Below are 24,479 nucleotides of genomic sequence, written 5' to 3' on the forward strand. Positions count from 1 at the left end.
GTGAGTGCTGAGTGCTCCTCCTGCGCTGCCCATTTTGCTCTCCTAGCTTTTGTTGAAAGCATTCCTAGGCATTTGTTGTGTGCTTCATGGTTTCAACCCTGGCAATTTGCTATTTATTCTTTCATTCACTTCAATGTGTCGATATTTCTTCCTTTTCTTCTTCCCTTCCCTCCAGAGCAAGGTGTTTCTACCATGAAGCTTAACTTGGTTTGTGGCCTTGTCTAAAAAGTGGAACTGTAATGGCAGTCTAGTTCTCTGGGAATGAAAATGTCTCTTTTTATCACATTCTGTAGGTTTTTCATCTCTTTAGTATGTGCCAAACGTGAAATTAATTGGCTTTGCAAGTGATCACTAATCTTCTTTCTTATAGTAGTTAATGCAATTCATTGGCACTTTATTAAGACAAATACCATTATGCTAACAAGAAATTTGAACATATGCATTTTTGAAAATGTTGTAAAACTGTTATACACCATAACTCTTCTGTCCAGCCTCTTAAGGAGCCCATGGATGCACGGGAAATACCGGTAGTTTTCAATAACCAAGGAGGGCAGTTGGGAAGGTGTATTTTTTTGGTATGGGGGAATTTGTTGATTTTGTCTAATAGTAAATACCATGTGAGTAGTTCCGTTGGATTTAGTGTCACTACTCGTGCATAAATAACACCACATGACTTATTGCTTTCCTCAGTTTAATGTCCAGAACTGCACCTTTGTGGGTATATTCTATTCTAGACCCACTAAAAAGCGCATGGTATCTTGACCCTGTAATTGGGGAGCATGCTGAAGCGTTAAAGTCCAACTTAAAAAAACTTCCTTGAGCTTTTTCCTCTTGATAATTTCAAAGTACATGTTTTACTTAGGAGAAAGTGAACTGAAAAAAAGAAAGACAACATCTGACTTTCTCTATAGGGGCAAGTCTCTGGTGTTTTTGCTCTTGCCTTACTTTCTTACTGGTATGTACCTTGCCCACAATTAGGTAATCTACAGACTACCTCAGTTTAAAATTGAGATGAGTATTGAAGTAAGGCCACATGCATTTGGATTCTGTGACTTGATGACCACAAGCTTTAGGGTGGCATTTTGTGTAGGCAAGATTCACAGTAAACATGATCATTTTTTATCCCCCTGCCCCTCAAAATAATCACCTTTTATTTTCATCAAATGGGTGCCACTGATTCTGGAGTGCAGGAAGGTTTGCAGTACATGAAAGTAGGCACAAATGCAGTCTGTACTGCTTACCTTCAAAATTTAATCAGTTTGACAGAAAAGATTGTTACAGCTTTTTTTAAATGAAATTTAACTTTCTTCTGCACAGAAAATTCTCCTGGATAAGCTGAAGTGGCAGTTAATGTACCAGTACAACTGCTTATTTTGTTTTCTTGTCCAATATTGCTCCTTTTCTGATAGCCTGTATTTCTTTGGGTAACTTCCACCCTGCAGTGAATGTGCATTGAACCATTTTGCAGTTGCCGTGGTGGTAGGGCCATGTCCTCAGCCTTGAACAGCTTATAGCCTGACAGTGTGTTAACTAGCATGTACAGTGTTTAATCTTTCCTCCTTGAATCTTCCTGAGTGCACAGATACATGATTAAGATACCATTTGGCAACCAGTCAGCTTTAATCGCTCATGGTGTATGCAGAGTAATGTGTTCTGGGGGTTTTTTAATTTATTTTTTTTTTAGCCTAACCCTCTTATTGCAGGTTAAGCTGTGCTTGCAGACAGTTACTGCAACTTAGCTGCCTTATAATAAACTGTTTAAACCACTGTATTTTCGTCATGTGGCTGGACCATCAGACATAAGGCGTTTAAGCACCACCTAAAAGGAATCGTCATTTAAAAGCATCACGTAAGCTCAATATAATTCAAACGAGTACAATCTGTGTGTGTGAAGAGGAGATGTGGATGCTTTTAAGGAGCAGCATCTGCTTTATAAATATGAGCTATGAAAGGCTTCCAAATGTCCCCTCTGTTCATCAAATGTGAATGTGATCTTCTCTTAGAAAGCCATCTGGAGTAGGCATGCTACAGTCGCTGCCTTGCTCTGTGCCATTGTCCTGTCTGTGCCTCAGAGTGACTTGTCTCGCTACTGCACACCCAGTATTAGTGATTCTTTCATGGGTTGTTTGAACATCAAGTTTATTGCCAAGCGTTGGCACATCATAAAAGCATTTTGTCTCCAATGTGCTGGTTTTGGGGGTTTTTCATGCTTTGGGGTTTTTTTTCTGTCTTTCCCCATAGAAATATTGTGAAAGGAATGAGGAGTCTGCGAGAAATACTACGGACTGTGGAAACAAAAGCTACTCAGACCTTCAAAATGGTAAGGGGCTGGGAGATGGGAAGGTGGGGCTGTCTGGTATGCAGGAATTCTCTCTACTGACCATTGCAGTTGCAAAAAAATGTTTGCCCTCAATTGATTGCTGCCTTTTTTTCTCTCTCTCTCTTTTTTTTTTTTTTTTTTTTTACTTTTGGAAGTGATGTGTCAAGTGATCCCCAGAGAAATAGAGATGTATTTAGTTTTACAGTGCTGTCCTCAGGTGATGTTGTCTTGTTTTCTTTCTCAGTTTCAGTGTGTGCATGCACACCTTTCTGGATTTGCATGTGGAAACATGAATTACTTCTGGCTTTTGCAGCAAGCGAGGCTTTGTTAGACTGAAGTCCTTCTGTAAAACCCTCTTCAATATAGTACAGAGTGATTTTAATAGTTTTAATTTGTTTTTGGTGTTGGCATTCTGCATGCATCCTTTTATTCTGAATGCCTCTGGTAAAGAAATCATGGAGAGAGTTATTTTTGTGCCTGTTTAACTTCTTAAACCTGTAGCGGCTTCTTCCCTGTCTCCCCTTTAAGACATCTTGTCCTGAAGTTACTCAGGAGGTGACAAGGTCAACAGCATAGAGAATAACAGTCCTACTGAGAATGTGAATAAGAGCTCTGCAGCCCTAAAAGCACTGATATTCTTACAACTAAACTTGTGCTTGGTTCAGCATTGTGTTTTATGTAATTTCAAGAGAAGTTCAGCAAAGGAGGGGGCCATGGGTTTGCATAGCATTTTGGAGAATATAGATGCATGTGGAAGCTTGTGCAGGGAATTAGAAGAGGTGACTTCAATAATAGTCCACTCAGATGGTTGCATCCTTTTCCAAACTGAGATCAGGGCTCAGGGGTATTTTCATGCTTGCCTGTTTTGTCATTTTGCTGAAATGAGTCTATTCTGCTCCTATATTATGACAGAATGTGGCTCAGTTGCTCCTGTCCCTGTGTGACTGGGGAGAGCTGTACAATACCCCTGGGGGATTTTTCCCTAAGGGAAACTCTGAGGGTGTTCATTCAATAGTTTTTCCTGGGATTTCTATTTTACTGCAAGTTACATTTTCATTTTCTTATTTCTTTTTAAAGAGCTGTCAAAAGGGCAAAGGGAGGAACGTTCTTAATTAAACAAGTTTTTCAAGCATGAAAGTAAAACACACGATTTATTTTTTTCCCTAATTTGTGGGATCACAGTGTTCTTCAAGCATAATGATGCTTTTTTTAGCCAAAGGCAGTAATAACATAAATCAGAGTCTTGGCCTGTTCTGGTTTGTTTGGTCTTATTCAAAACAAGAGTGAAGCTAATTTACACAGCTACTGTATTGTATGTTAAAATCAAAGACACTAGAAGTATTTGGTGCTTGCCTTTTGAAAGGCTTACCACAAACTGTACTCCTATTTCTGTATGAACCAGTAGAGATCTTTCTATTGCTGGCATATTATTTTCCTTCCCCCCCTAAGACTGTAGGAAAAAACTATAGGAGAGTTGACTCCTCAGGGTAAAACTGGCTGAATAATTACACATTGAGATGATAAAATGATACTGGCTAATGTTGCAGGGCCCTAGGCCATTTTGCTCATAGTTATTTGCTATAAAAAGCATAGAAAAGCTTAGTTAGAAACAGAGGGCTTTCTGTAACTTGTCAGTAGAAGTGCATGGAAAGTCTTGGGGTTTCCAGAGAGTTGTATGTGACAATATTTCTTTGAGACACGGTCATACATTCAAATCACTGCCATTTGCTGGGTACATGTGTGAAACCTCCCTTTATGCTGTTAAGAAACTGGGCACACTAGTGTGGTTGCATTTTAGATTAGTGCAATGAATTCATGTGTGGTGGGTAAGGTGAATGAAAATCAAGAGCTTTGCATCAAAAGAAGTTGTTTTTCTGAAACCGATAACAGGAACTTTAACCTCAGTGTGATTTATTCGATCCTACTGATGTAGATTTCTAACATACCTGTCCTGGTATTTAAAAGAAAATGACTCTTGGTGATCTTTTAACACATCTCAAAGTGTAAATTGCATATAAAATACGTATGCGATAGTCAGAGAAGTTGCAAAATACTATTTACAAGTATTAGGACAGAAAGGCTGAAGTTTCAGCCTGCCTCTGTTTTGTACAGTATTTACTTTACAGCTTACAGTGGGTATTCTGCTTAGAATTCACAGAAGATACCACAACTTTTGACGTCTCTGAGCTTGTTTGTATGCTCATATATTTATAATGCAAAAAATCAGTGATTTGTTGGGTGGAAGACAAGGACAAATGCCAAAGATAGTTTTAACTTGACTTTGCAAAATTTGCCCCCTTTTGGGCCCAGTTTGCCAGATTGTGTATGAATTGGAAAGCAAGTATTTAAAGATCCTCGGCCACTTATGGTTAAAAAAGTGCATATGATGTCTCTGTCTCAATATAGAGTTCCTTCCTCCATTACTGCAACAGAAAGAGAGAAGCAGGACTGAGATGAACCTATAAAAGGCTACAGGAAGAGCAGTATTAACAGATAAAAGGTTGATCTTTTAAACCTAACATAAAAGTGACCTCTGGTCTGAGACTTGCATACAAAATTCTGAGCCTGAGAGTGCAGTGTAGTGTCATCATACTCTAATATAGTGACTTTAGTGAGATTGTCTCAGCAGTCCATGTGGCAGGAGGTTGTCTTTGTTCACCAAAGCATCCCTTGCTGTCAGGCTTTCTTGATACTTTTTTCCCACAACATTGCAACTAGACCATGTAAATGCAGAAGTCTGGCCTTTTCAGAGGAGGGAAGAAACTGCCACTTCTGTACACTTTAGCAGCTGATTTAGCTTCTCTGGCCTTCTGAAAAGTGGTACTGTCATGCTAGTACATCTCCTTCATAAGGTGGAACATGGGGAGGGGTGAATCTTTTGTGTTGGAGAAGGCTTCTCTGATAGATGTCTTTTTCTGTACTGTTCACTGATGTCTAGACTGCAGCTAAACAGCTAGCCCAAGTACTTCTCCATTCCCTCAGTGAAGACTGTTACTGGAGCCCTTTATCTGATCCGCTTCCTGAGTTCATGAACAAGGAATATCAGGCGTATGTTAGCAATCTTCTTTGTCGGAGGCCTGAGCTGTACACAGAAGAGAAGTAAGCGCTCATTTTTATTTCAGTTTATTGTCAGGAGGAGGGAGTTTGAACACTTGTTGGTACTGCTAATTATGTCACTGATTCATGTAGTAGTTTTGTATCTTCTTGTTTTTTAACATCCCATCAAAAAGTCTGCTGGAAAAATAAAACTTAAACTTTGAGTGTTGGATTTTTTTTTCCCCAGGAAGAAGAAAATCCAATCAAATAGCTGTCTTTGCTGTGAAATTAAAGTAATCCATTTATGGTTCAGTATAACTCATCTAAGATATATTTTAATTGTGTAAACCTGCAAAAGAAAGTATTGCCTGGCAAATGAATTATACATGAGATGTTTCAAGTTACTGCTTCTCCTGTGAAATGAGAAAGAGGCTGACAGGATAACTCTTGACCTTCCTCAGAAAAATGTGTTCTATCTTTCAGTGTGTACTGCCCTCAAGACAACGTAGAAGAGGCTCTTCTTCTCCTCTTAATCAGTGAATCTATGGTAAGCCAAAAATAAGCTTGTGATATTAATAGTGGAAAGTAATATCTGGCATTTCCACGTCAAGTCTTCTAGTTGGTTTTGTTTACAGTCTTCCCTGGATAAACAGAAGCAAAGGTTTGGATGCTGAATGGAAAATGCTATCTATTCTGTTATTAGTGAGACCATTTTTATTAAGTGGAACATGAGTGAAGGGTTTTGGGAATTGTCTAGAAGAGGAAGTGACTGCATTCATCATAGCTGCATGCAGGTTCTGACATCCAGATACATTGTCAGTAGACAGATGTTTCCATTCAAAATATCTGTGTGGATTTATGGATCAAGAATGAGAGGAAGGGAGCCTTGCCTAAAGCCAGGAATGATGGTGGTACCCACTGTCTGGCATTGCAGGATACAGTACTGTGCTTACATGCCTTAGCCTGCAGTCCTTAGCTGTTTCAGTCCTGAGTGATCTTTGACAGTTTCTGATGCTGGTGATACAGGGAATTTTGTCACGTGCAAAAACATTAATGATAAACTATACTGAAATAATTAGATTCTTCTATTTATAACATTGCTGGCTTTAAAAAATCCATTTAAAAGCAGGCAAACTGCTTGGAAAACTGCATGGTAACCTTTGATAATTTTCATGTTCTGAGAAGACACAAACATAAAACGTGTAAGGAATGCTTTCTGAAAATATATGAGGAATGTGTATTTTGCTTTAAATACAGTGTGGTCACTTGTAATTCAAAGTGAGATTTCAAAACCTTGGAGCATCAGTGACCCTCTTAAAAGCTTTTAAACAGCTTTCAAACAAGTTGAAGAGTGCTGTGGAAACTTCTTGGGTTTTGCTTCCTTCAGTTTTTCTTTGTCTGGTTCTTCTGGCTCAAGTCCTTCCCTGTTGCTGCAACTTCTTCAGGACGTGGCAATTTAATATTGTTTGCTTTTAAAATTTGGGGAGAAATTGAAGAAGCAGAACCACCCCAAAATATTAAGTTGACTTCATGTATCATGTACATCTGAGTATTACTGTGCTTTTTAATGCCTTCTAGATTAATCCTCTACAGTACATCTGCTTTGTGTTTTCAAGGACTTTTCTTCAGTTAGAAGGGCTTTTCATAATTGCAAGTGGAGTGAGGGCTTGTAGAGTATCATAGGCACTTCTATTAAAATCAAAAGGACTTGTGTCAGTGTGGCTTGTCAGGGTTGATCCAAGCAGAAGGATGAGAGTCTGGAGCATCAACAGTACTGGCTGCTCCAGCCTTTTCTGGGACTGGACTTGCAGTCAAAAAGGCCTTGTAGGACCTTGAACTCTACAATCTTCTTCTGCTGAGGAGACTGAAAGTTATCCCTGTTTTATCCACTGCTGTGTAAAATGGTGAACTAACCGGTCCTTTATCTAAGTTATGGATAAAGCAGTGAAAAAACGCTATTGATAGAAACTAGACTACTGGGCTGACTTCGAGATTAAAATAAGCTTGTGTATGCTTAAGCACGGTCTCCAGTATATAGGAACTCTCTGGAGGTAGATGCAAGGCATTTTGATCTGCTGCATATGAAACACTTAATCAAAGATCCTATAGTAGAGCACTGCAGGAACCATGTAACTGTCTTTCTGATTTCGGGGAAATGGAACATTAGAGTCTTCCTCTTACATTAGCAATAGCCTTGCCATGAGTTTATTGTTCTAAATAAAATTCAGGCCAGTGTATAGAAATACACTTAGGAACCACAGGAATGTGCTTCCTAAGTGAAGAACAGAGGGAGCAATCTGATTCTTACATAAGTTTGCCATCCATATTTTCCTGTAGTTTTACTATTATGGTATGAAGAAGGGAAAATTTTGTTTAATTTATGACATAAGACATGTTTTCCATAACAGCATTGCTGTAGGCTAGTGATTTTTCTCATGTACAAATGTGTCGTTTGTTTGAAATTTTGTTTTTTGGTTTTTTGTTTTGGTGGTTTTTTCGACAAAAACAAACAACTTAGTGGAGCTCATGGAATGAGTTAATAAAGAAGCAGATTTCCAGTTGAGGCCTCTCCCTAATAATATAATGTTAACAACTGAATAAAATATACTTTCCTTCCTGGAAAGAGTGTCAATGGCAAGTGATAATGATATGTTTCTGTAGGCCAGTAAGCAACATAGTTGGTGTTCATGGATTTTGGCTGGATTAGGTGTTCTCTCAGTATTTACAATTATGAGCCCCTTAAAATGAAACAGAAGTATGCAATTAAGTTGGCTTGCTGGGAGCTCTCCAGCCTCTCTGACACTGTGTTCTGTCAGAGCAAAACTCACCAGAAAGGTACTTTGCCTGTCTGATTTTTAAAGAGACAAAGAGCAGCCATGCTGTTGTAACTCTTTCACAGGACCATAAAGCCAAACAGCTGCTTCTCATGCCTGTTTGTGACTTCTGCCACTCCAAAAAGGCTTTGAGGGGGGGGAAAATTAAGGGAGGGATGGATGGAAGAATTGCCAGCCTGTGGAGGGGACACAGAGCAAAGTTGTACTGGGGAGGAGCATAAATCATCAGAGAACCTCAAAGCAAATATGTCATAAATTTAATGAAAAGGAAACATGGTAGCTCTTTCAAGTAGTGACCTTGGACACTTTTGCTGCTGAAATTCATTCTATTTTTCTGTTTGACTTGCCTTCCTAAGGTGAAGCTGACATCTACTTTACCAGGATCTGTGTGACTCTCTAGAAGTTGTTATGAGGAGGTAGAACTGTTCCTGTAACGGGGAAAGGGGGAAATTGCCTTGTGGCTATTGTGAGACAGACCCTATTTCTCAGCAAGCCTTCTCTGGCTCTTAGTGGTGCAGGGTTCTGGCTCATGATTTCTTCTTATCCCTTCCCCTGGCATTGCAAGGGAGCCATGCTGCATGTTCTAGTGGGATGAAATGAGAGTATATTCTAAAGGGACAGTTAAGGGTTCCTTCAGTATTTCACTCACTCTGCCTCTGAGCCTAAGTATGTGAAAGGTTTTCAGATGACAAAATAACATGGTAGCTTCTTTCATTGCTTTGAAGATGCTTCTGTGGATACAATAACACAGTGAAAGCTTGTAGCCTGTTTTGTCCTGGCACTCTACTGAGTTGCCTCCTGTATTCTTTGTGTCCTGTTAAAAATGGGAGCCTTTTTCGTAAACCAAGGCGTCTCAGTAAACAATGAAAATCATACTGGTTGTTGAGCTTGGCAAATGTTCCTCCTCTGTGCCAGCTGTTATTTAGTCACAGTCTCTGGCTGCAGAGTTCTCATGAAGGAATTTAGTGAAACAAATCAGGCAGCCTGAAGATTGCGACAGTTAGGGTGGTCTTTTAGGGGCAGTTGTGGCCTCCTTGCTACCATATCATTCATTTTGTATGGCCTAAGTTATAGTGTGGATGGGCTCTGTTTGTGAAAGGATGAAAATGCTCTCCTTCAGACCGAGAAGGCCAGCTGGTGACAGCCTTTACAAACTCAGGCTGTGGTAGAATGATGCATTCATATCACATACTAGAAAAAAATGGACTGGTCTATTTTTATACCATTAGTCCTCTTTCTTACTGCATTTAACCCAGCTAAAACAGTGATAACTGTTTGTGAGGAGAACTGAGGACATATCATGACCTGCTGCAGTGTGATTTCTCTGCATTACACTGCCAGTGGGAATGGTATTGGTTCTGCCATCAGGGACTCTGGTGCTTTGAACTGCAGGGGGTAGACAGAGGAGGTTTGGCATGACTAACCCCTAGCTACAGCTTTGTTTATTTTAATAGCCGTTCTCAAGAGTATTCAGAATTGACTGCACTGCCCTTAAAGTTAACCAGAAGTTTCTCAGAGCCAGGAATGGAACACTTTCTATTGCTTTTTGTGTTTACTTTTGAGGTTAACCCCCCCCCCAAAAAAACTCACAAAAAAAAAAAAACCAAAAGAAAAAGTTCTTAGTTTATGTAGAAACCTTCCCCTCTTGAATCTGAGGTCCAGCATACCATCTGAAATCCCTTTATTCAGTGCTGTCTCTTACAACAGGGGATTTTGGCTGATGCGATCCACCAAACATACCAGGTAACATGGATTATTTTTTTTGGCTCTGTATTCACTTCACTCATACTGGAAATGAAGCTCCTTGTATCCAAAACTAATAAATTCTGTGCCTGTGTAACAAAGATTAGAAATGTCATCCCCATCTTATCTCTGATTTGAATCCCTAAAGGCGATTTGACCTTGGAGAGCCTGAGAGCATGGAACAGATGGTGAGGGGGAAGTAAGATACTGGGAATTGTCCTGTTCTTTTTACTGGTGAGAACAAACTCATGGCTGTGAACATGTCTTTAATAGAATAAGATTAAACTCATGTATTTTTAAGCACAGAAATAATTAAAACCTGTTAGCTCTCCATTTCCTAGTTCTATAGGAGAACAATCTTGGCAAAGGAGAATAATCTCTTGTAGCTTTTATAGGTTGTGGAGTTTCTTTGTTGTTTGTTTGTTTGTTATTTTTGAGTGGTGCCAGGACCAGTGATGATACAACAGCTAGGTGACCATCACTAATATTTTCTTGAGGGCTGTCAGATTATGGCAGCTGAAAGAGACAACTGGGGATGGGATTGCCCCCTCCTGCCAAATCACAGTTGTGCACTTACAATAGCAAATCTGACTGTCTCTTTAACTGGTTTGCAAGGCAAAGCTAAGTGTTTGGGACTAGCAGAGATGGATTGCAGGATGTTTCTGGTGGGAAATACACTACCTCTGTTAATTGCCTCTTGAATAAATAGTTCTAATGTGAGTTATTTGAGGCAGAGTAGAGAACTTTTTTCTTCTGCTTTGCAGTAGGAAGTCTTGTTTTCAAACTTGCAAGGGGGATGTAAATTCTTGGAAGATAGCTATCTAAATCCAGATTACTACAAAACAGTATCCATAAACAGACTTCCTTACTTTCTTTCTCTCTTCCTTGTGTGTAGGGTTGTTGGGTGCTTCTGGATGGGTGGGTATGTCTGTCTTGCTTTCAGTGATGTTTCCAGAATTAGTTCTGTTACAGTGCAAGGCATTAAAATACACCTGAAACATAAAAGATATATCTATATGGTCATATTGGTTAAACAATAATAATAGGCTGTTTTGCTGAGACATCTGAATTGGGCACCAGTAACTTGTGGTCTGTTGCTTACCGGAAATGAGACAGATGCCGTATAGTTCACAACAGCTACGTTTTCATTCACTGTGCTTCTGTCTTAAGTGGAACAAGTTGTGGTATCTCTGTGAGAGGAGTTTTGTTGAGTTCCTGGGGCATGGTGTGTCCTCCCTGTTCAGTCGACTTCCCATTTTCACAGCAGTTTTGCGGTCAACCCTGAATATTTTCTTTGTTTATATTGGTGAAGGAAGCCTTCAGGTGCTGTGTAGAGGTGATCAATAACCAAAGCAAGAAGTCCATAGCCTCTTCCATTGCATCGGTTCTTGCCACTGTGAGGAATTAATTCATTTTGTTGGCAATACAGGCAGAACAGCCAGAACGGAGACCCGAAGGATATGGGCTAAATATTTTTCAGCTCTGAGCAGTAAAGACATCAATTGCGTGATTTCAAAGGCCTGTTGTCAGTCTTACATGCATAGCATTTGTTTTTCTCTCTTAATGCTAGTATTGAATCACACCAATTACATTATTACAGTACACTGTGTAAAACATGCTGCCGTTCTGTATAGATGGGTTGCAGTGAATCTGGCAATTATGTCTATTATGGAAAGACACAAGTTAAACATTCGAATGCCCATGAATTAGGGGGCAGGCAGCAGGCACTCATTAAAGATTTTAATTGCTTTCGTTTTCTTCTTTGGAAGAAAGCAGGGGGAGCCATGTTTCAAAGTGAGCAATTAAAGGATACTTCATAGCTAATTGCTGTGAGAAGGGGCTGCTACATGGAATATGCTCTATTGTAATTCGTATGATTGCTTGACGTTTTATTAAGAAGCACATCTTTGTACTGTGGTAAAATTTAATTTTCTGCTGCGTAACTGCGTGCGTAATAACTGCTGAAGTAATGGCTGTTTGGATTTGCTGTGGCTCTTTTCCTTTCTTTGTGAAATAAACATGCCATAAATAAGGGTCGTTTATAATCCGCAAATCCTCTGTGGATAGATGGCTTATCTAGTTTGCAGGTAAATATATTGCCTATGTGGATAGGAAGGTACACGCTGTCTGTAGCTCTGCCGGGTTGTTAGTTACATTGCAGATGCCCAGAAAGGCAGGTCTCTTCCCTGCTTTCAGAGCCAGCTTAGGTCTGAAAGTCCCATATGGTGGTATTGCTGCGGTTTGGAGCCAGACCTGAAAAGCCCTGCTAACCTCAGCTGATTCTGTGCCCTGTCAGGTTGAACACCTGAGCTGGGCATCTGGCACGGTGCAGACACAGTGGCTGAATGCTGCTTAGCTCGGGGGTGCCAGCCTGGGCTGGAACCTTTTGGGGGTGTGTGGCCTGCAGATGGGTTGTGTCCCTGGCCTGTGGAAAGGGAGGGCTGAAGATGCTCGCTGTCCTGTGTCAGGGCTGACTATGAAATGTGTCCGGTCTCCACAGATAGGACTGGTGTGATGTCTGACCCACTGCGTGCGCAGCTAATTGTGCCTAATGCATCCCAGAATATACAAATGCGATGTGTCTCTGGATTGCTTGATTACTGAGGAGTATCTCAAATAAAGGGGCATTGAGTGTATATGTTTGCTCTGTATAATGCAAGTAACACTAACTCCCAATGGTGAAACTTATGTTGGTAGCATTAGTGACCTTCTCCATCCCTCAAAAGAGTCTTGAAAAGAGGTTCTTTTGATGGTGTGACTCATCATCTCTCTCCATCCTGCTTTTGTGCTGTGAGGCATGTCTGTGTGACAATGGGAACAGCTTAAATGGAATAGTCATGCTGGGGGTGTTAAAAATGTATTTGTAGCTGTGTTTTACTGCTGCTTATAGTGGAGGAGGAAGTAATGTGGTAGGACAAATTGAAATTGCTGCTTATGTTATTGATACACTGCTTGAGACCAGTGTTCTACAAATAACCTTTTTTCCATTTGTGTTCAGGAAAATTAGTGTCTGAAACAACAGAAACAGAGGTACCGAAAAAATGTTGGTGTAAATAGCTTAGAATTTTTGTATTCTCAAATGCAAAAGGAAGTATCTCTATACATTTCACTAAGTAAAATTCCCCATCCACCAGAATTGGTGTATGCTGTGTTGCAGTAACTCTACAAATCCTCTGCAACAACAACTGTCAGGATTTCTCACTAATAAAACTAACATTTACAAAAACATAAACATAGGTAAAGACAAAAAAATCTCCCTCCTAATAGTTATCTGGGTCGCAGCATACTTCCTTCTGTGAGAGGCAGGCCACAGAAACATGCCAGTTTCCCTGAGTGGGTTTCAGGAAATAGTGATTCATATTCCCTTCTCTGCCCTCCTGTATGTAACACTGCAGTAGTAAATTATACCTCGAGCTTTGGGTTGGTGTTTACATTATTGTGTTAGACACACTCCATATTCTTGCTACCATTCAGTTAGTTTCTTAGGAGGTTTGCATCTTTTGGTTTGTGGTTGGGTTGTTGTTTTTTTTTTGTGTCTCTGTGATAGTGAGGGCTCTTCTTGATTAATTTTTTTTTTTTTTAGAGTAGCCGGAATTAGCAATTGTAAATAGAGTCAGCATTAAAAAAATTGTTGGGATAGAAGTAATGATGAATTTGCCAGTGGCAACTTTTATGCATGCAAGCATAGAAGAGTGATAGTTTGCAGAGATGACCTATGGCTTTGAGATTTGAAAGCTTGAACAAAATCATCAGGTTTATGACCTTCATGGAAAGAATATTCATCATGCCTATGCATATGGTGTTTTTAACTGCTAACTGCTTGGGTGAAGTACGATATGTACACTATGTTCAGTATGACTGCAATTTTAGAATGTTTCATCCTTGTAATATGTCCTGTATTCCTGCTTTGCAGGATTGAGGTGCGTTCTTCCCTCTAGTACCAGTATCTGTGGCAGAACTTAATGTGCAGTCATCGGTTCTGATCAATTTTCTGTCTGTGCTAATGTATCCTCTTGAAAATCATGGCTTGGTACTAGATGGATACCCAAAAAGGCATCAGACTATAGCTGACTCTAATGGGAGGTTGATGATGAGATTACAGAGCGTGGGGGTGCTATCTCAGTAGCTGTTTTCTACAAACAATTGTCAGAAAAATGTAACCAGTGCAGAAAAAATTGTTAGTGCTATTGTATCTACGTAGGAGGATTCGCTTGGCAATGAGGATCCTTTGGTATATGCCTTTACTTTAACTCCTTTTTTCCTTTTAAAGTAGCAGTCTTGTGTTAAATCCAAGCGGATCTTAAACATCTTTTTTTTATTTTTATTTATTTCTGCTAATAAAGGTAGACAAGCTGTGCTCCTGTAATGTGACAGCAGGATTATCTCTTTGAAGATGGTTTCACCCTCTCATGCAACCTATTGTTCTGAACTATTTTTTTAATCACAAATTATGTCTTTTGCAGTAGCATGAAAAAGAAAACTACTTTTGTGGCTGCAGGAGTTGGTGTAAGTTTATTTGTGCAAATACTAGACAGTCTGATCTGTCAGCTTGCCTTTAACTGCAGTCACCATTTAGGTCTTGGTTGTGATTGTGTTAGTTGTCAGTAATTGTGTTTGCAGTCTCGGCTAGAGGCTGTGATGAAGAGTGCTTGGAACTGGGGCATTACACAGATAAAATCATGATGAAACAGCTGCAACTTAATCATAATGAAGTATGTGTGGGCTTTAAGGCCTGCATATTCTGGAAATTTTTATTACACTTAATTCCCACGTTCAACCTTTTTAGGAAAAAAAAATCTCCCTACAATTAGAAAGAAATAGATGTAAGATTATAGTAGTAAATATTATAAAATAAATCTCATAACCTTTCTGTTTCAGGGAGGGAACATTTTGTTTGTCTTTGCCTGAGGTGAAACTGCTGGCAATTTTCTTAATTTTTCTGATCTTTTAGATGTCTAGACCTGACTGTCTGATGTTGCACCCCTTTCAGTTGAGGAGCCCAGGGCAGTGTGTCTGTGCTATAAGTAGGTGCTAGGGCTCGGTGGCATCTAGCACTCTCTCTCTCAGAGGCTGGGCAGTCTGGGTGAGGTCCTCTGCATTTGGAAGTTAGAGGGGCATTTCAGTTTACTCTGGGATCGTAATCTTTCCCTTTGTGTTCTGAAAAACACAAAGGACTGGGATCTTGAGTTAAATCTGAGTCTGTGGCATGTGGTATTTTGGGACATCCTCACAAATACTCAAACTGATTATTTTCTGTCAAAAGTAGTGTTTCTTCCTGATCTAGGCCAAGTAATGCACTGATAGGTTAGCAAAATTAACACATATATTAAAAAAAAAATAAATTTGGTATTGCATTGCCCAAACCACTAATTGCTTTAAATTGATGACAGACAAATCTGATTACTAAAGGCAACCTGCTCAAATTAAAAAATGAAAAGTGAGTAGCAGAAAAGAACAACAAAAACACATACAATTGTGAAGAAATCAAGTGTGGACACAGAAGATAAATTATCAACCATGGAAGCAGTTATTGCAGTTGCAGGCAATTGAAGTAATAAGGAAGATGGTTTAAGGATGGCCTTGAATTTCTAATTATTGAGGAAATAAGGAAGATGGTTTAAGGATGGCCTTGAATTTCTAATTATTGAGGAAATGGGATCTGGTAGGTCTGTTTCATAATGCTCTAATTCTGCGACACAACTCCAGATGAGGTATTCCTTGCAGTTCCTTTCTGTACGTACAGCTATCTTCTTGAGTTTGCTTCATGTGGATATAAAATACCTCTGTGGAAGCACCTCCCTTATGTTAGGATAAATTAAAAAAAAAAAAATAAATCTTGAGATGATATTAAACAAAATGTTATGGGTGATGGGTGTAGCTTGCTGTGGAGGAGTCAGTTCTCTTTTTCTCTTTTGGAGTCTGATGCTTCATTTGTGTCTGTGCCTAGGCAAACCGGGACGCAGTGATCAGCCGAGCCCCAGACCAGCAGGATGACCGAGCCGTCAGCCTCCAGGATGCCTCTGCAGTCTACGACCTCCTCAGCATCACACTGGGCAGAAGAGGGCAGTATGTGATGCTGTCTGAGGTACCTCCTCCGCACTCTGCCTCAGCTGCCCCTTGAAACGTGCTGGCAAAGCCCCTCTTTGCAGTAACTTGATGGGGAACATGAAAATGAAGCACACCAGTTGGCAATTAGTAGAAAAAGCTGCAGACCTGTGGCAGCACAGGCATGAAGTACACACAGAACTTTTGAGACATTGACATAATTTGTGGGGGCACTTGAACAAAGTGGCTGCCGTTTGAGGTGATGATGTATGCTAGCAAGTCCCATTAACTGAGAAGAGGAAAATGGTGTCTTAAAAAAAAAGAAAAAACAAACCCCCAAAAAACACCTGGGTCCTGGGCCACAACAGATTGTTTCCTGACCCAAGCAGCAGTCTTGATGAAAGGTATAGTGAGGAAAATAAATAAAGAAAATTCTGATATTTCTCCTGTCATTTCTTTCTTAGTGCTTGGAGAGAGCCATGAAGTTTGCATTTGATGAGTTTCACCTCTGGTACCAGCTTGCCCTGTCCATGGTAGCTTGTGGAAAGGTAAGGTTCAAACTGAAAGACTTAGAAAGGGCACATTTTCCTCTGGCAGAGTGTATCTAGATTACTTGTTTGAATGTGCAAATCCATGTATTTTGTGAGAGTAGGGGCCATCAGGCAACTATGTTGAAGGACAGTGCTCTCCTTTTAGTCTCTGATTGCACTTTGTGGTCAGCTGCATGTATTTGGTATTGAGTAGTGTTCTTTCCATGTCATGTTTGTTTCTCATTATCAGGGAGAAAATGGGTTTTGTGCATCCGTGCAGGATGCTAAGTGTTATACAGCTGTCCGTTCTCTGCAGGTTCAACATAAATGTGCTTCGCATAAGAAAGAACTGATGTCTAAAACTCAACTCACTCTGTGTCTTTGGGCAGTTGACTTAAGCTGTAGTTTCTCCATATGATCAAGGAAATGTTCATGTTTTGTCATAGAGAGCTTGCAAGGTTTAATATTTTTGAAATGCTCGGTACAAAATAAACTTTAGAAAAAGAAGGCATGTGTGAATATTGGAATGGTCGTGTGTTTTAGTATAAGTGTTGTTTTAAAATTAGTATATTTGTCAAAGTTATCAGTAAACCATTGAGATGGCTGAAATCTGGTTGTGAAAGGTAGACAGTGGCAGCAGGAGCTGGTTTTTTATTAGTGTTAAAAGAGTGGACTTACTGTAAGAAATGTAGATGGTACAAAATGTAACCTTCCTGGAGTCCCCACCTACACTTTTGAGAGGTATGAGCGAATTGATGCTATGCACTGGTAGACCACTTAATGTGGTCATATATTCTGTGCCCATGCAGTGTACAGGAATCCATGGAGACCACCAACTAGCAGTCATCTGGCACATTGCAGGTACTACAGTCCTTTTATGCATATAAGCTGAGCTGGAAACAGTGGCTTTGGCATGGAAATGGGAGATGAATCTGCAGGGGTATGCTTTTGTAAAGAAATTGTCATCTTGTGATGTATAAGTGGCTGCAAAACTTTGAAAATGTCTGAAGGGATTCCTTGACTTCTGTGAACATAGGAAGGCCTTATCTTGGAAGACTGTCAGTTGTTAAGCATTTTACTTCAAGAAAATGGCAGAAAACCAAGAGAAAGTCTAATAAAGAGCATCAAATATGGCTAAGGGTACAGTAAGCAGGACTGTGGAGAGACTGAAATGTTTAAGAGAAACAAGTCTTCAAGAGCTCTTAAAAGAAGGGGTTAATCTTGTTTGTGGTGGTTAGGACAAGATGTGATGTCTTCCAGTTGCAGCAACACAAATTCATGTGTCCTATTAAGAGGCAAAAAAGGATAGTGGAACACTGGAAAAAGATTGCCCTGTGGAGGCTGTGTGGAGCCTGCATCATTGGGCATCTGTAGAACACCCTGGGCAAATATGTAGTACCACCTCTGTGAGACACCAGGGGTGTACTCAGTGGGACCTTGCACACTCTTCACTCTGTTGTGGAACTCTACAGTTGTCTCTTTTTGAATAGAACAGATAGAGGTGATTTATGAGATACTAAAGCTTTGGCAACACATATTAGATCAGCAGGGAGCTGAAGGGAGATATTTAGACAGAAAGAACCTTGCAGATTCCTACAGAAGTTCAGTACAAGCATTTCAAAATCCAAATCCAAGTATGAAAACAATGGCTAGACTCAATCATGTATAAGGAAACGTGAAGCTACTAATGGAATACTTAAACAATTAGCTTGGTGACATGGTGCTAATACTTGCACTGGTCTGTGTCAGGTCGGGGGTTTACAAGTCATGTCCAGCTCTCCTTGGCATTCAGCTGGAGTTAGCACAGTCCTGCCCTCTGCGTCTTTACAAATCCTCCGGATACCTGATCTCTTGATACTGAGGACAACAATGATACATAGGCTATGGTGGAAAGACACAGTATCTTCCCATAAACACAGGGCTTGTCTGGGAGCTTTACTGGCTTTTTACAAGTTATGTGACCTGTTTCTCAACAGCAGATAATGCTGTAGCTCTAGTAATCTGCTGGAGAGCAAATCTAGATTTTTAACTGCCAATGGTTGAGAGTGAGTGTATGCAGAGAATAATTGTGGTTCAGTCGTAGGTTAGTATGATGATTAGAAATGCAGCCTTCTAATAACTTGTATGGCAGTTCTGTCCCTGTCCCTATATGTTTGCATACCTCTTCACCTTCCCTAGAAATTACTGAATATTTGGTACTTTAAAAAAAAAAAAATGGCAACACAAGTATCCATCTCTATAACTGCCCTGTCTTTTCAGATTTTCAAGTATGTCATGTCTTTTTGCCTGTACTTTAAATATTTACAAGGTAAAATGTCCTAATCTTGCCTGTTGATGTAAAAACTCTAAATGTTCTGAGCCCTATGTAGGTCAGAGGGAATTCCCTTACCCAGCAGTCCCATCTGTGCAGTATTTCGCTTCTAATCCCAAAGTATTCCCTGAGGATTCCTGTTATATACTCTGCAATGCGTCATCTTGCTAATGGGAAATGTGGCATACATTTTTATGTTGCTTTGGAGCTTGATAGCAGGACAGAGTTCATTTAAAAGTAAGTGCTCCAGCGTTGCAGAAAGAACTGATGAGAAAACAGTGTGGTCTGTCTAGACTGCAGAATGCAGAGTACACTTGAGCTTTTATAGGTAAAGATCTGTTTTCACCTGTCTCAGTCACAGCCAATTCCTGATCTCATTTCTTGGTAATGAAATCTCACATCCTGCAGCATTACTCGTTCGGCAGTACAGCAAATCATGCTCATAAATCCTGGGCACAACAGGAACAGTTCTATCAAGCTGTAAATGCTGGAAACTTTGGTTTATCTTTTTTTTTAATATGTTTTTAGGATTTTTACACTTTGACCTTCTTGAAAGTGCTGTAAAATCCTATCTTGCCTTCTATTCTACACTGAATTTAACTAGTGTTACTTTTATTTTGTTTATTCATCTTCAGATTAAGTCAATCGAGTCGAGTTTCAAAGTCGTTTAGTCCTCTGCCAGCCAAAAATTGCCAAATGGTGATTGTCATTTTTCACAAGTGATCAGTCTGAATGTCAAGCCAGTCACCTAGGCTCATTACTGCATGTAGGCTTGAGTTTACACATTATTCTGAAAAGCATGTGTCTTAACAAAAATAGGCACATCACTTCAGTAAGTTCCTGCAGGCCTTGGGGCTTCTAAAACAGTGAATGAAAAAACTCAGAGAAGCATAACCTTCCTGTCTGTCTTTTATCCATTTAAGTGGTGGATATAATGAAGTAACAGCAATTTCACTTCTCTGTGTTTCTCAGCAACTTGCATAATGAGAAAGATGGTGTGGTCTGGTTGTTTTTTAACCTGTTCTTAGAAATGCCTGTTATACTGAGCTGTATATTCTCTAAACAAAGAAGGCATGTATACTTAAATTACTGAAATCCACCATTACATTTGGAAGACTTATGTAGGCAATTTTAGATGAAATGCTGAGAAACCCTAGACAATGGCAAAGACATGGTGATAGTTGTCCTGTGTCACCAAGTGCAGTTCTGGATAGGCAAAAGAGGTTTAAATTAGTCTAATGCTGTACCCTTGTTCTTGTAGTGCTGGAAAACTGAATGCTGAGTTCTTCAAAGATGCTTTAAGTTGCTTCAGCTGGTAATAACCTTGGCAATGTGGTAATACAACAGCTAGAGGCTGAGTGGGCATAGCAGCTCCCTGGCTCTGCTGCCGTGCATGGACAGGCTGGAGCCTGATTGGCGAGTGGTATGATAGCCGGATGCCATCTGGCAGAGTCCTCAGGCAGTGAGATGAGCCACTGTCCTGCTGCCAGAGTAAAATGAGTGCAGACAGTTGCATCTGTTTGTCTCAAGATTTTGAAAAAGTGACCAGTATTCAGCAGCATGGGGAAAGGAAGGACCAAACTCTCATTTACAGAGTAGAGATGACTTTGTAGTCTTGACAGTGGTGAAGAGAAAGAGAGCTGCTTGGGGCAGACTTGTTCTGTGCTGCTGCTTTCCAGCTAAACACTTTCCACTGGAGGTCATGCAGGTTACCAGCACACAGCTCTCCTGCAGACTAGGGTAGCTCTACCGACATTTCTGAAGTTGGAGGCAAAATTGTCATAGTGTCTAGATGATGTATTACAAGCACAAGGGATGTGAAATAGGGTCCTTGTGCACTCACAAGCATTTCATTGGCCTTGGATCAGTTGGATCAGTTACATGTTCCTTGTTCAGATTTCTGTCCCCTTCCACACCTAATACCCTCACACAGGACCTAGCCTTGGTGTTCCAAAGTGTCACTGGAGCTCTCTGGGAGTAGAGACTCAGGAGTGCATTGTGAGTGGGCTCTAGGTTAAATTTATGGTATTTAAGAAAGTCTTCTAGATCTGCATTGTCTTTTTTACCTGTCAAACTGCTTAAGGGAAAGATAAACTGTGAAAATATGTGCCTTCGACAACATGAGGCAACACCAATGCCTCTCTTTTACCTACTACCCAAGGAGATGAGATTTGTATTTAGTGACAATGATTTGCTGTTTTCCTAGGGGTAGTGAGGGAGAGATTCTTCAAGGATAGCTGTGAAATTATTCTGTGAACAATGAGTCTACTTTGTCTAAAAGTGCTGGGTGCCCTGACTGAGCCATTCAACTCTCATGAGTCTTAATCTCTCATGTCCAGTGAATGTTTATTGTTGTTTGGTGTATGGAGTGCATAGAAACATTTTCACACTCACGTTTAATGTTTCTACCCAAAAAACCCCCACAACACAACTTGGTTAGTGAATTAAGAGCTTTAGGATGTGTGTTTTTTGAGAGGAGGGGTGGGGAGCAATATAGCCTTAGCCAGCTGAAGGAAGCCTGGAGCATCTACTAGGAGAGGATAATCTGCTTTTACCCCTCATACTGTATACTCCTTGAGGGGATGAAGTGCATCAAAAAGTGACTAAAGAAGAGCTCAGGAACAATTAAAGGGTCCGTGGGGAAAAGCCTCTGTGAGAGCTCAGTGGAGCTGGAAGCGGGTACCTGGAGGCAAGGGCTGTGTTCAGCAGGCCTTGTATTGCTGATGTGTTCCTGGGGTGCCTGGCACAAAGCTCTCCAGCCCCTGGGAACATTGTCAGCTCAGTGCTCGCCTTGAGGATAGCAATTGTGTGACTTCAGAAACAGCTGCATTGTTGCTCATCACCCCCAGCCCCTGATAGCCCATACTGAGGACACCATAGGAACAACGGTCAACATTACCACATAGATAGATAGATAGATAGGCTTGGCAGTAGGGAATATAAGCTCCAAGCATGGTACCTTGCAAAAGCAGGCAGATAAAGGAGCTTTCAACTACATGAAGTGCTCCTTTCTGCTCGTACCCTTTATATTTGTTCATATTTAAGGCACAGAGGAAGAAATCATCATGCTTGTCTACCTGAATGGTTTTCTTAATCATATAACGATTCAAGAGGTGTCTTGTGTTATACAAGGGAAAATAATCGCATCCTCCTTGGCTTATGTCATTCAGCTGTGTTTCTGAGGGAGCAGGCTCCAGCTCTTCCCAGAGCTAATCTTGCAGTGTCACTGTGCTAGCCTTGGCTGCTCAGCAGTTGGAGATGTTGCAGCCTTGCCCAGGGCTTGTTCTGGCAGCATTTTTAGGGTTTTGAAACCAGTCTTACACAGCCATGAACTTTGATTTTGGAGCCCTTAGCAAGTTGCTAATACATACTGGTCATAGCCAAATAACGACACGCTAATGTCTGAGCTGCTCATATCTGTGTTGCACCCAAAAAAAAGGAATCTTCCCCTTATTTAAACAGTGCAGCAAAAGCAGATGTCTCTAAGTGCTTCGAGGAGCTTCAAGTTTGACTCAGCCATGCCTGTACTGCCAACATACAGCTTTCCAGAAGGTTAGAAGGAAAGTTATAAATATATTTAATACATAATTCTGCAGCAACAGCAGACAAATTTTATGATTTAGGCTGTTCCTTCTGTTGGTTTCCTTGCAAAAGCTTAGGCTGTTGCTAGGCAACTGGCATAAAAAAAAGTACATTTCTCTTTGTATTGCAGGCAGGAACCTTGGGAGCAACAGAGGCCTCAGATGGCTCCTTAAATAGCATTGCTGGGGAACGAAAGTTAAAATATTGAACATCCATTGGTTAAAGATCGTGTTACAAAGGTCAGCTATCTAGGGGATATTCAATAGTTTGGTTTCGTTTGGCGCAAAGGAAAGATTAGAAGGGAGTTTGCCTGTATGCTGTAGATAGTACAAAAAATGGAAATTTCCTAAGATGCCTGGCTGACAAGCAGAATACCTAGGTGGGCTATATAATTACCTTCAGGCTTAACTCTCTTTCCTTGACAGAAAGTGTGAAGTGAGGTGTTTGTCACAATTAGCAAGGACAAATGTATGCTTCTAGATCTTAGAATTTAAGAGGTACTTTTAAGAGGGAGTGTTGGAAGCTGCTTAACTCCAATGCTGTAATTTGCTAAATATGAGGTAAAAGAAAAGGGAGAGAATTGGTCCTTGTGTTAAGAGAAGTAAATATCTTAGGGGAATAATGTTAATGCTGAGAGGTTCACAGAAATCTCTGAATTCAGTGGAAGAGTAACACCAAAACAACTAATTCCAGGGTTCTCAATTGCTGGCTCACACTGTCATCTTTCTGTGTTGGTTCAAGGTCATTTATAGTTAAAGGTCTGTGAATCCCAGGATACAGGGAATATTAATTCTTGTATAGTGATGAAAGATCTCCTCTCCTTCCCCACAATCCCTCTGAAATAATGCAGTTTTTAAAGTCAGATAGGATGATGCTAGAAATATAGCAGTACTGGTTGTGGAGATTCATCTCTGTACTAAACTGCCAGGTGAACTGGGAATGAGACTGTCTACCAAAACCACCACCATGAGGTGAAAAGTTTTTCCCTCTAGCTAAAAAGTATTGCCAAAGAAGCAAAAAAACTAGAAAAGTCTTTGGAACCTTTGCAAGAGGAGAGCAATTATTTATAGCGTGTCAGAGTTTGTCTGGCATGATTTACTGTCTGGGAATTCTTCTTTCTTTTACTTATATCTGTGGTTTCTTATCTTCTAAATATGAAACAAGTTCCTAACATCTTTCTTTTGTTGCTTTGGTATAGTGAGAGAGCAGAGGAGGCGAAAGAAAATTACGCTGGAGTAAGCTAGGAAAACCAGCATTTGGGCAGCATCTATGAGTTTATCATAACTGATGGCAAGACTCATGTACATTACTCATGTACAAGAATCTTTGAGGAGTATGTCTTCATGCTGCATTATTGAATTAGTAAATGGGGAATGAGAATTGTGTTCTGTATTTGGATAGTTGTTTTTCTTTACATTTTACTCCCTTAAAGGATTCAAAACCATGGCTGCTGTAATTACTTAGGGGAAGGTGTCTTCTCCTTCCTTCTCCTTCCCCATAGCTTCCTTGTGATTTCTTGCTGGAGATCAAGAAGTGCCCTTGCCCCTAAATTGCATGTGGTACATACAGCTCTTTCAGAAGCCTGTATCAAAAGCAACCATTTATCAGTATTGCTTTCTACTTCCCAGAAACTGCCTAATTTTTTTCTCAGAAATTGTTGTAAAGGATGTTTGTGATCTCCGCAGAAGAAAACTATGGTATGTAAGTAGATTAGATGAGGGGAAAATTGACAAAGAAAACCAGCTTTGTACAGATCTTGGATTTAAATATGCAACAGTAGTGCCATGTTCATCTTTGTCTCCATTTTAAAAACCCTGAAGTTGTTGTTATGTGAAGGATAGAGATGCCCAATCAGGTATTTGAAATTCTTAAGTCCCTTACTCTTTTTGAAATTTCTTCGATGGCTGAACATTCTCATTAGAACAGCATTTCTACTCCATATCCTCATTTGAATTGTGTGCTTTGTTGGTCATAACAAAGGGAGGACGGTCATGAATCTTAAATCTGATGAAGATCCCAAGGCTGAGAACTTCTACATTAGACCTCCCATAAGCAAAATTTAAACCCCCATGAGGCAG

At 40.2% G+C, this 24,479-nt stretch overlaps 1 protein-coding gene across 9 annotated transcripts in view; it reads left to right on the plus strand.

The window, feature by feature from the left end:
* TTC7A (tetratricopeptide repeat domain 7A) overlaps positions 1-24,479 on the plus strand; it is a 175,725-nt gene that overhangs the window by 29,453 nt on the left and 121,793 nt on the right. For 8 of the 9 annotated variants that reach the window (XM_064648409.1, XM_064648410.1, XM_064648418.1 and 5 more), the window contains 5 exons: positions 2,242-2,320; positions 5,259-5,419; positions 5,840-5,903; positions 15,881-16,018; positions 16,443-16,526. In XM_064648409.1, coding sequence (XP_064504479.1) covers positions 2,242-2,320; positions 5,259-5,419; positions 5,840-5,903; positions 15,881-16,018; positions 16,443-16,526 — 526 coding nt within the window. Of the gene's footprint in view, positions 1-6; positions 1,850-2,241; positions 2,321-5,258; positions 5,420-5,839; positions 5,904-15,880; positions 16,019-16,442; positions 16,527-24,479 lie in introns of those variants that run through there. The other variant, XM_064648413.1, reaches the window with a different exon arrangement.

This window comes from Pseudopipra pipra, chromosome 3 (genome assembly GCF_036250125.1).
Source record: "Pseudopipra pipra isolate bDixPip1 chromosome 3, bDixPip1.hap1, whole genome shotgun sequence".
NCBI classification, from domain to species: Eukaryota; Metazoa; Chordata; class Aves; order Passeriformes; family Pipridae; genus Pseudopipra; species Pseudopipra pipra.